The sequence below is a fragment of the Plenodomus lingam genome (genome assembly GCF_022343315.1).
Source record: "Plenodomus lingam strain CAN1 chromosome Unknown contig_11, whole genome shotgun sequence".
Classification (NCBI taxonomy): domain Eukaryota; kingdom Fungi; phylum Ascomycota; class Dothideomycetes; order Pleosporales; family Leptosphaeriaceae; genus Plenodomus; species Plenodomus lingam.
In genome coordinates this window covers 2,218,718-2,231,484 of record NW_027093929.1, presented here as the reverse complement: position 1 = coordinate 2,231,484, position 12,767 = coordinate 2,218,718, and the positions used below count along the sequence as shown (strand labels likewise).

The window sequence follows — 12,767 nt, the reverse complement described above, 5'->3', positions numbered from 1 at the left end:
TCCCCCCAAATCCTTCATCCCCCCAAATCCTTCATCCCCCCAAATCCTTCATCCCCCCAAACCCTTCATCCCCCCAAATCCTTCATCCCCCCAAATCCTTCATCCCCCCAAATCCTTCATCCCCCCAAATCCTTCATCCCCCCAAACCCTTCATCCCCCCAAACCACCCCAGACCTCAGACCTTTTCAGCACCAACACTCTCCCTCACCCTCACCATACCCTCCACACTCTCCAACGTCTCCACCAACCGCCTCGGCCCGACATAGCCTCGCGTACGAATAAACGCATACCAACAGCCAAGCAGAAAAGTGCATCCACCCACCATCGCCGAACTGTAATTCATCGTCGTCGCGTCAAACGGCACCGCAAACGGGAAGCAGTAAATCGGAATCCAAACAAGCATATACCCACACGCGATGCCGGCAACGGTATAAAACACTGGCGTGGACATGGTAAATGGTCCCTTGATCACGTAGCGTCGACGTGTGAGCATGTTGGGCAGAATAAAGGCCAGATAGCTGAGCGAGCTCATGACGATAAAACTACCGACAAACGCCGAGAACGCGGTGCTCGATCCAATGTACACGAGACCCAGGATGGTGTTGATGACACCGCAGATGATCGTCGCATTGAACGGGTTTCCCCATTTCTTGTCAATCTTGCCAATCCATGCCGAGAAGGGAGTGGCGTTGTCGCGACCTAGCGTCCATAGCATGCGCCCGCTGGTGATGTAGGTGCCAATGTTTGTGCAGAACGTAGGGAGGACAATGACAATGAGAAGGCCTAGGGAGCCGGCATGGCTGTTCGTGGCCTGACGATAGAGCTCGGCAAGAGGAAAGGGCCAGGGATTGGAGAAGAGAGAGTCGAGGTCGTTGACTGAATAGAAGATTGTGACGAGGTAGAGGAACGCGGTTGCGATGCCAACGGCGTATTGCGCCAGAATGGCCTTGGGAATGTTGCTGTGTGGATTGGGCACTTCTTCAGCCATGTGGGAGACACAGTCACTGTACTTGTCAACTTTGCTCGATGGCCGAAATGGGAGTGGCTGGTTGGAGAAAACTTACGGAGTACCCACGGCAAAAGCGCCGTTCAACATACCAGCACAGAAGACGAAGCCATCACTTGACCAGCCGGCTTGGTTCGACCAGTCTTTCCACACAAAGCTGTTGGTAGCGTACCCATTCCCTGTTCTACTTGGCATGATTGCGCAAACGAGGATTGTTATGAACACGCCAGCCAAGATGAGTATCAAGCCGAGCGTCGAGATCTTTGGAAGGGCTCGGTTGGCAAAGAGGACCACGGCACAGGACATCCAGGTGATGATGAGATATACGATGAAGACGTGCCAGCGTTCGAAAGCATAGCCTTCATGAAAGAGACCATACATGCTGATGATCTGATTGGCGAGGATGGACGATATGGAGGCGGTGCCAAAGATCCAGCCAAGGCAGTTCCACCTAAGGTTATGATTAGCGATTGCTTCGTCGTGTGAACGGTGCAAGAGGTGCGACAATGGACTCACCACCCAGCAAAGAACCCGACTATGCGGCCGTACTTGGCCCCAGCTGTAACACTGGCCCAGTGATAGACACCAGCTGAGGAAGGGATTGCAGAGCCCATTTCAGCGATGCATGCAGCAATTGTGCAATAACATGCCGCAACTGCGATGAATTCATAGATGACACCAGCCGGCCCTCCATTGTAGAGCGCGATAACCTGTGGAATGTGGTCAGCATATGGATACGCTCACTTGGCTTCTCCATGACTGTGGTCGAGATCTATCCCACCATAGGGAATTGAGGAATAGCAATCCAGGATGGCAAAAAGGACAGGGCAGGAAAAGAGACTGTAGGGCATGGCGACGTACAATTGAACCACCCAGTGCCGCCCAAACATTGCCAACGGTGATGCCTATCGAGCATAACGATACCAGGCCGAAATTGGCCTCAAGCTCCTGCTTGTGCCCAGAGGCATTCAACACCTCGCCAATGGCGACTGCGTCGTCGCCATGCAGGCGGGGCGTCTCCGATGACGCTGACGACGACGCCGACTTCTTCTCCGACTTCTTCTCCTTATCCATGACGAAAGCTAGTGGCAGTGATATGGTGAGTCGAAAGCTGTAAGTAATCAACTGCGGCCTCAATGTGATGCAGTGGATGTCGTAGGTAGTCCAAAAGGGGTGGAAACGAAATGGCACTGGCGCAAGAAGTCAAAGACCTGGTGTGTCTGTGTTGGCAGCCGACCAACGACCGAGAGATAGATTAATTGCAGATGGATCGCAAAAGCTTGTCAACCCTATTTCTGAAACGACGCGGGATGCACGAAGAAATTGATAAACAAGTTGTGATACTGGGGAACTCCAAAGGCCCATGGGGATCATCGCCCAAGATCAAAAGGCAAAGCTCTGCATCTTAAGTCCGGACACACTCTGCCACGAACACTGCCGACTCGGACACCTATCACGATTGCATAGACACGCAGTTATTCACGTAACCCCAGATGGTAAGCGACGCCAAAGATAACTAACTGCCGGACAAGTTCCGCCGTGCAGGTCGTCGCCATGGAAGTGTCGAGGACGGGAGAGATCAAGGGTTCTAGAGGGTGCCATCTCCGCAGAGGCACCGTGAATAAGGGTGAAATATGCGGGCGACTAATGGACTAATGAAGTCACATATGTGCTCTGGGTAGTTGACTGATAAGAAAGTGCAATGGCCAAGCAGAGCAAGATAGTCGATCCTGGTCGCCTGTGCAAGGAACACACGTGACGGAACCAATCAGCTGCAGACGCCGTTGATAGCGACCGATACGCGATTCTGATACGGAGCAGCAAAAGCCGTTCGGGGTAGATCGGTGGCGTAAGGCGAGATAAAGGATGCGGATCTCAGTGGTGCCTGCATCGGACGCAGTGCGACTATCTGCTGTGGTAGGTAATCCCTATACCTCATGTTAGAGTGTGCATCCAACAGTACTGGGTACATTGTGGGACATGGCAACTTCATACTCTACTTTGCACGAGATGAAAGCTGCATGCATGCAGCATGGAGGGTACATGGAACAAACTTCAAAGGATTCTGCGCGGGAGCACGCCAGGGTCCAGGAGGGAACGGGGCCGGCGAGCCGCAGTGCGCTAAGTCAAGAGAATGGTGGGCGGCCCCCCCATATACATAGTGCTGCGCATGGCAGCAGTGAGCTTGGATAGCGACATGTCCCAATACAATGGCCTTGGGTGCATCAGGTCAATGATACTGGTATTGGCAGATGCAAGTGGTGACCTCGATGCACAGAAGGCAAGACCCGAGACCGTCATTGGACCAGCAACTGAGAACGGCGGCCAGCGCAGAGCTCAAACAAGGTTTGGTGATGTGTGATATGCCATTGCTTTTTTTTCGTCTTTACTGTACATCAAGTAAAATGCACCGTGGAAACTCCGAGCCCGTGTTGATGCTGCAGTCTGCAGATGACCGTGTAGTAACCTTTGCGTTGGTTCACTGAAGCGTGAGCGACCTCCATCTAGTGACAAACGAGAATCCATGAGAGGGGAAATAGTGGAAGCACCGCGGTGGAAGCGGGAGAGGTAGTGGCAGTGGCAGTGGCAGCGACGGCGACAGTGACAGCGACAGTGACAGCAAGCAGATGCTCAGCCAGCCATGGTGCTGTCATCAGCAACGTCAACATCGCCAATCTTGCGTTTGCTGAGTGTGGTACGGCTCTCGTCATCGCCATCGCCATCATCGCCCTCGGTCCACTCGACAACCTCCCACTCGACGCGGACGCCGTTGTCTGTATGCGCGCCCCGTTGCTGCTTGAAGCGCCCCAGCCGGGTGTTTCGCACAATCTCTTCGAACCATGGCGCGCCTGCCCTGCGCGGTGAATTTACCTGGCGTGCGGTAGACCGCGTCGTGCTTGAGCGCGAGGACCCTACTAGGGTGGCTTCATCGTCGCTACTGTCGCTCCCTGGCAAGAGGCCAAGGTCGCCCAGCAACGCCTGGTCCTCGTCCAGCAGGCTACCCACAGTCAATGCGATGTGCTCGGCGTCGTCCCGTGTGCGCTCTGTCCAGGACGAGAGTTGTGTGCCGCAGTAGCCGCAGAACTTGCGACGAGTGTGTGGTGCAAAGGGCGATACAAAGCTGCGTTGGATGCTCAGGCGTGTCTCGTCAGGGTACTGCGCAAAGGTAGCGGACGTGTACCAGTCCAGCGGCACGCGGAGGAAGATGGTTGCCGGGCTGGACGACAATAGTCCTAGATGTTGCAGTCAGTCTCTTGGTCTTTCTTTTTTGCTGCCACCAGACTCGCTTCAGACTTCAGAGTCCAGAATAAAAGGTTGCTGGCTTACGTGAGGCAGACGTGTTGTCGTAGAGCAGTTCAGCCCGCTGCATGTGGCCCGCAGGCATCTCGACGACATAGCGATTGCGGCCGCAGGCACATGATCCGTGAAGCGTCTGCGTTGCCATTGCCAGATGGTATCTTTAAGGCGTGGAGTATACGCGAACGCGAGCTAGGTGGAGGGAGAGTTCTTTTCTCTCTCTTTCTTAACGTCTCTGTTTCTTCGTGGGTGCGAGGGGCAAATAACTGGAAGATCACACGATGTTTCAATTCCCAGTCGCGACTTTCTCTCAGTTGCGGCCCGTGCGTGATGTCACCAAACTTTTGAGTTTCAGCCTTGTGATGCCGTGGTATGTGGTATGCGGACCGTTACCTATTAGTAGCAGTATCGTGCGTTTTGATAAGATTGTGAAAACAGAGTTTCAGAAGAGCCTCAATATTGTGGAATGGGCAATTCTCTAGGTCGCAATTCTACTATATACGTGATTGACGATAGGTGTCGCTGTCGTGAGGCGTGACATGAATCCATTGGCCCGTCCTCGCACGTGCATCGGCCTCACCCACTAACGAACATTCGAGATCCATCTACGTGTGACCATGACCTTCACTCACCCACCTGTCAACCTTCATCTTTCTGTAGACAATAAAGTACTGTATGCTGTATCCAAGTACAATCTACTTATCAAAGTGCAACACAGAGAGAGATCTGCCCTGCTTGTTGTGGCTACACTGGAGAAGAAGAATTACGGGAAACCTAGTGCTATTTCCCTGCGAATCCGAGAGGCTCCATCTTCATTCCTATTCTAAATCAGAAATCTGCGTATAACAGCCTTGATGTGCAGTGAGGAAAATTGTACAATACCGCCCCGTTTTTTTTTTTTTTGGTTGCTATGAAATTGCTACCTAGTTTTCCTTCTTAGAGCTGCATGTGTTGTCTCTATACTTATGTGTGACTGTGGCTACTCGTACTCGTAAGCATGGGTGAGCAAATGGTGGTGACGCCACAAGCAGCCACAGAAATGACGTATGTACTGTGGCGTCTACTCCTTACCCCACTCTCCTCAACACTCCCGTTGTCCCCTCATAGATGAAAAGAACAACTCTAGAGTAAGTCAGTAGACTTTGGGGTCGAATCTAGGTAGTCAAGCGCAGGCTTCGAGCATGCAAGACGCGCGTCTTATTGTCTTTATTGGACCTTCCCTTCAAGGCCTCCAACTCGCGCCAGGCAACAGCTTCCGCGGACCGCAGCATAGTGAAAACACAGCCTGTGAGGCGGATATACAGACCTGCCGAGCTCCTGCTCCACACGTGAAGACAACAAAGCTTGTGTGAAGATTACTTCGTTCCCCTCAACCGCGACTTGAACGTTCCAAAAGCTGTTTCGAGTTTCCATCATGGCTCCTGACCACTCCGCCACTTCTCAGCGTGCCCCTCAGCACGCACCACCTTCAACAGGACCATATGCACCACAAGCAATCTCAATTGCAGATGACTCGGACACTGATTTCGATCCCACACCTGTTCACAGTCCCGGAGGACCACATTACGATGACCTGCCACCTTCATACGACCAGGCTCAGGAGCAGGCTGTGGTCGACGCACGAAACGGTGTCATGCCTCTAGATGCAGCCCAAGTAGAAGCACACCGATTAACACTGAACGAAGGCCCAAACGAGCCGGAAGTTTGGGAATATCAAATGCGAGATGAAGAAGTCGATAACACGGATGAACGTGAGCCTGCACCAGACTATGGAAGTCCGCCACGTCATTTTGCGGCCACCATGCCTAATGAGCATGTCGAGAGGAGCGAGAATATTTCCGTCGGAGTTTTGGAAAACCAATCTTCTCCAAGGAAAAACGATGATCACCAATTACCCGATTTATTCAGCGAAGCACTCGAGTTTACTCAGCTTCAGCCTGACCTCGATGCAAATTACCAGCGTTTGCCACGAGTTGTTGCTCTTCCTCCAACACGGCCATCTTCACAGCAGCTGCCATCGCATGAAACGCCGGTGCAATTCTCCCAGGCCTACTCTTGGACCCTGCAAACCCACTCGATTCATCCTGCACATTTCGCAGAATTCCTAGAAGGATTGAACGCTCTTTGTCAAGCCTTTCATGCCACGTCTAATGATCTACTTTTCGGGAATGGCTTACACGACTCTCGGGAGAACTCTGTGCATGAATATCTCGATAGAGCGAATGAGAGGTTCTTCCACCCCCGTGCCTTACATGTATCGTTGAGATCGCTATCTTCGCTTCTCGGCGATCTGGACATTTCTATCGATCAAGCCAAGAGATCAGGTTTGATAACCACGCTTTTGGACAGGAACAGTACTGCGAAACAAAGAGCTGAAGCTCTTTACCCTCGGATCGAAATTATCGACTTTAATGTCGAATCAGCCAGTCTACCAAACTTGTCAGTACGTGAGATGGAGAATAGACTCAATGTATCCAGGTCTGCCGCCAATATCGCTGGAGACCATAAGCTTACAATGTCTCCACGGTCCCAGCCGCCAGAAATTCCAAGTCCGGCAGATTCAGACCCCCCTCACTCGATCCCACAATTTCCAGAGCAGGACCATGGTTCACCTAGATTACCAGGACGAGACAATCATACTCATGACTCACAGAGTCCTCCGGCAGGTGGCTCTTCAGGACATCGCCATCAGGCCCCTCCGTCGTTCGGGCCGCCCGAACCACCCAGCTTTAGTCAAAATTTTCCTGGATCTGGCCCTGGTCAATCACAGTATGTGAATGATTGGGAGACTCTGGGTCGAAATATGGGAAAGTGGGGTGAAGAATATGGTAGAAATATGGGAAAGTGGGGTGAACAATACGGTAGAAGCATGGGAAAGTGGGGTGAACAATACGGGAGAAGCATGGGCAATTGGGGTGAACAATACGGGAGAAGCATGGGCAATTGGGGTGAACAATACGGGAGAAGCATGGGCAATTGGGGTGAACAATACGGGAGAAGCATGGGCAATTGGGGTGAACAATACGGCAAAAGCTGGGGAACCTGGGGCGCAAACCTGGGTCAAAGTTTTGGAACCTGGGGTCAGGGGGCTGGACTGGGCTGGACTGGGCAGGCCGCTTCGGCAGCAAGTGGAAGCCGTCAACCATGGACTGGGTCAAACACGACAGCGGCGCACGGGGATCTTCCTCCTGCGTACAATCAAGAAATATTAGGTGGAGGTTCTGCCGGCATTTCTGGTGATTGTAAGACCAATGGCGATGGTCCAAGCAAAACACAGGGCGAATCAAAGAGCGTCCGGATCAATCCCGGCGATGACGATGATGACGATGACACTTCGTCTGTATCTTCAGAAACCTCAGACTCCGAATCCGACTTCGACTCCGACTCCGACTCCGACTCAGTTTCAAACTCGGAACTATCCGAAGCCGTCTTGCAAGAACGCGTCGAACACATCAACTCAAAAGCCAACGCCGCTTTGAAGAAAGGCAAGAAACCCGCGTCCGATATCCTCCATGAACGCACCGTAGCAACACAGCGAGTACTTTCCGAAAAGCAAAGTCGGCAACAATGCAAAATCGCACATCGTGCTACACTACGCAATATCAAACAGCGGGGTCGCGACCTAAAACAACAGCATCGCCAAAGGAAACGGGAGCTACGCGCGTTATCCATGCGCAATGGCAAGGGTAAAGGTAAAGCGAAGAAGAGTAAGGAGTGGAAGGAGGCGAAGAAGGAATATAGAGCTAAGAGGAAGGAATTACGCAAAGAGAAGCATGCTGCGAGAAAGGAGTGGCGGGAAGCCAAGGGAGAAATTCGAAACAATGGTAGAGATGTCAGGATGACTAGTGAAGATTTTGAAGGTTTGGAATCTATGGTGTGGGTTGTAGTTGATAATTGGGATTTGCAGGATACGCGCAAGGAATAGAATACAGGACGCAATGGAAGACACAATTAATGTGAAGGCGACATTTTCCCCCCAAGGAATTCAATTGTCTTATGATTCAAGAAATGGTCTTGTTAGATTGTGGCCTTTTGAATGATACAGTCTTACTCCATTTCTGGTATTGGAAAGCCGCCTTGTAACAGACTCACCAGATCCGTTGTCTCTTCAGTCTAGTTCATTTTTTGAAATGGATTGAGTGGGTGCATTTTGGCTTTTCTTGTGATTGTCCTGGGAAATAGGCCTATGAGATTCCGCAGTCCTGGGATGTCAGGATGATCAGATCTATTGGCCACCTATGAAGCGTCCAGGCTGTCTTCCAATCGACAAATTGAGGGCCATATATGTAACAAATATCATTATGGTGTGCAAAATGAGGAACATTGTGAACAAGGCATGTAGGTTATAGTACCCCTACCTATAGCATGCAGTTTTAATGACCGAACGAACAAACCTAAATCTTAAAACTGGCAATGACGACAGAGACACCAACACTTCCGAACAATACATCAAAGGCCTGTACTTTCAAATTTCCAACGGTTGAGAGAATTCGAGAAAGAGCTTTCTTGACCAAATAATGGACCAAATGACGTCGTTATTACATGCGCACAAACACCCCGAGGGCCGTGTAACAACCGCAACTGGACACGCGCGCAATAACAAGGCGCTGCTAGATCGTCACAGCCACTGGTAGAGTATACACCTACGTAGACAAATCCTGGCTGCCTCTGCGCATTATCTTTGCTTGCCTTTTGTGACCATAATTCGAGCTTCTATCCTCAATCCTACAGCGAAGCCAAACGAATCACCTTGCCATGGGGCCCACCGACGAGTATAAGCAGATTGATGCAAAAGACATCGGTCTAGACCGATCAAATATCACTGCTGATGGCCAGATTGAACTTCCGGATACGACTACGCGCAAGTCTGATGATGAGGTCGCTCGTGACGTAGCCCGCCTACAACGAGAGCCAGAATCAGGTGTATCGACCCACAGTACGGTGGAAAAGATAAAAGAGAAGAAACATCGAGCTGGCGTTAAAATCAGGGAAAAATTACATATGAGCAAGGCTTCTGATGATCTTGAACCAACACCGTCAGCACCCATTCTGGCGAACAACCCGGACGAGCCAAGCCATTCACGGCTGGATGATGCCGATGCCAAAGGAGAGTCCCATAATCTCAGAGACCTAACGCACGATCCTGTCGATACCATCAAATCAAAAGTCTCCAGGCAGGGGGAGAGCGAGGTCGCTGCAAACATTGCGGCGAAGGAGGTACCTCATGGTCAAGATGTTGATCTTGTCAATGCAGCGAGCGAGTTGGACCACGCGAGTTCCGAGAAAGAGAAGATGCTTGCGACTCAGAACATCACCGAGTTACTCAAATTACGGCAGAGTACTTTTGTGCGATGGACTCTGGATCGACATGTAACAAAGGTCAGGAAACTGCCCCGAGATACTATACAGAGGAAACCGAGAGCGGCTTTCGAACGTAAGAATGAGCAGGGAGGAGTAGACGTCGATTGGAAAGCGTACGGTTATCATGTCAGTTGTCCCAAAGTCATCTCGAAGATCTCTGAAACCTTTTAATCAATCATAGTTGCTCTGGTACTGTGCCCAGATGTATGGCGGACAGTATATTGGCTACGGATCTGACCCACCGGCCCCGTCCAAACAAACTATCCTACCAAACATCGAACGGCTGCTGGTTGCTACTTCACCCCTCCAAGAGCTTATCATGACCACTCGACGTGTCTATCGTTGGGAATATCCCGCCGAGACAGCAAAGTATTTGGGCATCTACATTGTGTTGTGGTACTTCAATCTCCTACTACCGGGAATGGTGAGTTTGGTGAAAAAATCGCTGGAAAAGGCAGTATCTGACTCTGTTAGCTTTCATGGCTCGTTTACATAGTAGCAGAGCGTAAAATCCATGGCGTAAGTATCGAAGATCTTCGTGAAGATGTTAAGCATACCGAAGACCAGCGACGAACAGCTCTATCCATCACCGAGTTCATCGAGAAGAAGGGAGATGAGCACTGGGCCGATAATATTCTCCAAGAACTTGGTCCATGGCTCATGATACAACTAGCAGACGCAGCCAACTTCTTTGAAACCATACGCAAGTACGCATATCTCGTCACCTCCACCAACACTACAAGCAACTGACTCGACACAGTTTCTACGAATGGCGTAAACCGTACCGCACAGGCGCTGCCCTTTGTCTCCTCAGCATCGGCGTCATCATCACTACCTTCTTGCCCCTCTGGCTTCTAGTCAAATTCCTCACCTTCAGCATGGGCTTCACCTTCTTCGCCCTCTTCCCCCTCTCCGTCAACTTCCCCGAATACCGCCTCCTCGTGTCGCCAACCAAACGCTTCCTCTGGAACATCCCAACGCACGCAGAATGGGCCATCCAATATCTCCAAGCCGAGGGCACGCGTGTAGAAACTACCGCCACGCCCGCGCCCACAGCTCTCCCTCTGCGCACGCAAATCGATGCCGCAACCGCAGACGACTACGGATTCTACAATGCATATCATGACAAGACGGCTGGGCACTTGGTGATTAGTACAAAGTCGGTGCGCTTTGTGAGTAGGCATCCACACAGCGTGCATTTCACCATTCCGTACGACCATATCCAGGTGCTGGAGAAGGTGGATCGAGTTGTGAAGAAAAAGGTACCAGATAAGCTGTCGAGTGATAGTGGCAAGGATTTGAAGATTGTGGATATCTTGGGGAGGGAGACGGTGTTGAGAAATTTGGATCAGAGGGATGAGGCGTGGTCGCAGATTGTGGGGTTCAGTAGGGTGAATTGGCAGGTCATGTGGTAGGAATGGGGTTGGCGGGGGAAGGCGGGAGGAGAGGAGGAGAGAAGGGAGGAGAGAAATGCTGATATGGAAACAGCAGCATTGTTGATGGGTATTGCAAAGAATGGCAGCTTCGACATGGTGGAAAAATCACATGTGTGGAACAATTACGAGTTGTGCGTATTTCGTTAATTTATTTCATGGTTGAATACAAACGGTTGGTATTCAATTGAAGACTTTTTAGCTAGCGGACGCTCTTTCACAATCAACGATTTGAAGGTGTTTAGTTCAAAGGTGACATGGCCAACACGTTCGCTCTCGGCTTGCAGATGACGCGTCAAAAGCATCTCGAGTACCTCATTCGATGTCTTACTTTTGACGAAACTTATTTTGCCACGTCGCCAAATGAACGATGCGTCAATATGGCCAACATGGCAAAGGCGGTGATGTGGGCCAATGGAAGGCGTTCTCTGTTGCGCTGGCATCAGTGTCTATGCCGTATTTTATGTTCACCTTTGAATCCATGATTCTAGTTGGAAGGGAAAGTTGTCCATGGTCCATGGCAGTGATCCCACAGCCAGGGGATATGGCGCTTCTAGCACTCAATTTTGTGGACTGAGCGGGACGGGTCGACGCGAACGGTGCGGCAACACAAAGTCAACGAGGAGATGTACCTGTCTGTTTGTCGCGATCTCCGACTTTAATGTTTTCGTGCGAGCTCAGAGGGTCATTCTTGGAGTAAGGCGACATTTGAAGATTTCTTTTGTCCAACCATCTTGAGATCGGAGATTTGAAAGGCCGCGCTCGATCATATTGAGAAGGCCGAGCGAGGATCAGTGCGTGGTGGCATGTCATATGACCATGGGTTTAGCGTCGGGCGACTTGGGCTTTACTCTAAGTGGTTAGAATATCCCTGTAGGTTTAAGTCCACGTCACAGCGGCAAATTTTTATAATTATATAAACTAGCCTATAGTTAAGTATAAATTAGGGTAATTTAAGTAAGTAAATATAGTTTTTATTACTATCTTTTTTAAATATATTCTAAACCTATTCTTAATAATATATAGGTGTTCCTAAATACTATACTAAAGTTTAGTATAGTAGTACTAGATAATATATCTAAACTAGATAGTAATATTAGAGATAAATTTAGGCAACTATATAAAGTACTAGAGGAGGATAGTAGTAGTAGCGTTAAGGAAGTAAGTAAAAGTAAATAGAACAAGTTTAGAATAGGTTAGTAATATATTATAGGGGTATAATATATACCTTACTTATAGTAATAGTTAAGGACTACTACTTATACTAGTAATTATTAAGTATATAGCTATTCTCCTAGTATACCCTTAATTATATAGCTAAGGGTATAGGTATATAATACTAGTTTAGTAATATAAAGATAGCTCTTACCTAATAAGAGAAGAGGTGCTTATATAGGCTATATAGGTAACACGTTAAGAATATATTCTTAAATTATTCTAATTCTAGTAGGTATAATACTCCTACTAGTCTATCTATCTTAATAGGCCTATAACTTTACTATTCTTTAATAGCTAGCTAGCAAGCTAGTATAAATACTAATACTCTAGGGTAAAAGCGTGTAAGTATCTTAAGAACATGTTATAAACGTGTTCTTATTATATTATTAATAATATATTATATAATTAGATCTAAACCTTAAAAAGTATAGTACCTAAGAAAATTCTATAAA

General features: G+C 49.4%; 5 protein-coding genes across 5 annotated transcripts; 3 read left to right on the top strand and 2 right to left on the bottom strand.

Annotated features, from left to right (window-relative positions):
• Positions 1-123: 123 nt before the first annotated feature.
• On the bottom strand, positions 124-2,080 carry IAQ61_001105 (uncharacterized protein; the record flags this gene model as incomplete). The annotated part of the gene is made up of 4 exons (XM_066094976.1): positions 124-1,004; positions 1,065-1,457; positions 1,523-1,716; positions 1,868-2,080. 4 exons carry the CDS (start codon positions 2,078-2,080, stop codon positions 176-178), a joined length of 1,629 nt encoding a protein of 542 aa, XP_065955284.1. The 3' UTR covers positions 124-175.
• Positions 2,081-3,140: 1,060 nt separating this feature from the next.
• Positions 3,141-3,368, top strand: IAQ61_001104 (uncharacterized protein; the record flags this gene model as incomplete). The annotated part of the gene is made up of 1 exon (XM_066094975.1): positions 3,141-3,368. The coding sequence occupies one exon, from the start codon at positions 3,141-3,143 to the stop codon at positions 3,366-3,368; it is 228 nt and encodes a 75-aa protein (XP_065955283.1).
• A 269-nt stretch (positions 3,369-3,637) lies between these two features.
• On the bottom strand, positions 3,638-4,451 carry IAQ61_001103 (uncharacterized protein; the record flags this gene model as incomplete). Its single annotated transcript, XM_003841119.2, has 2 exons — positions 3,638-4,239; positions 4,334-4,451. 2 exons carry the CDS (start codon positions 4,449-4,451, stop codon positions 3,638-3,640), a joined length of 720 nt encoding a protein of 239 aa, XP_003841167.2.
• A 1,266-nt stretch (positions 4,452-5,717) lies between these two features.
• On the top strand, positions 5,718-8,228 carry IAQ61_001102 (uncharacterized protein; the record flags this gene model as incomplete). Its single annotated transcript, XM_003841121.2, has 1 exon — positions 5,718-8,228. The coding sequence occupies one exon, from the start codon at positions 5,718-5,720 to the stop codon at positions 8,226-8,228; it is 2,511 nt and encodes an 836-aa protein (XP_003841169.2).
• An 830-nt stretch (positions 8,229-9,058) lies between these two features.
• IAQ61_001101 (uncharacterized protein) lies at positions 9,059-11,079 on the top strand (the record flags this gene model as incomplete). The annotated part of the gene is made up of 4 exons (XM_066094974.1): positions 9,059-9,790; positions 9,846-10,088; positions 10,139-10,371; positions 10,425-11,079. The coding sequence occupies 4 exons, from the start codon at positions 9,059-9,061 to the stop codon at positions 11,077-11,079; spliced, it is 1,863 nt and encodes a 620-aa protein (XP_065955282.1).
• Between the last annotated feature and the right edge of the window lie 1,688 nt (positions 11,080-12,767).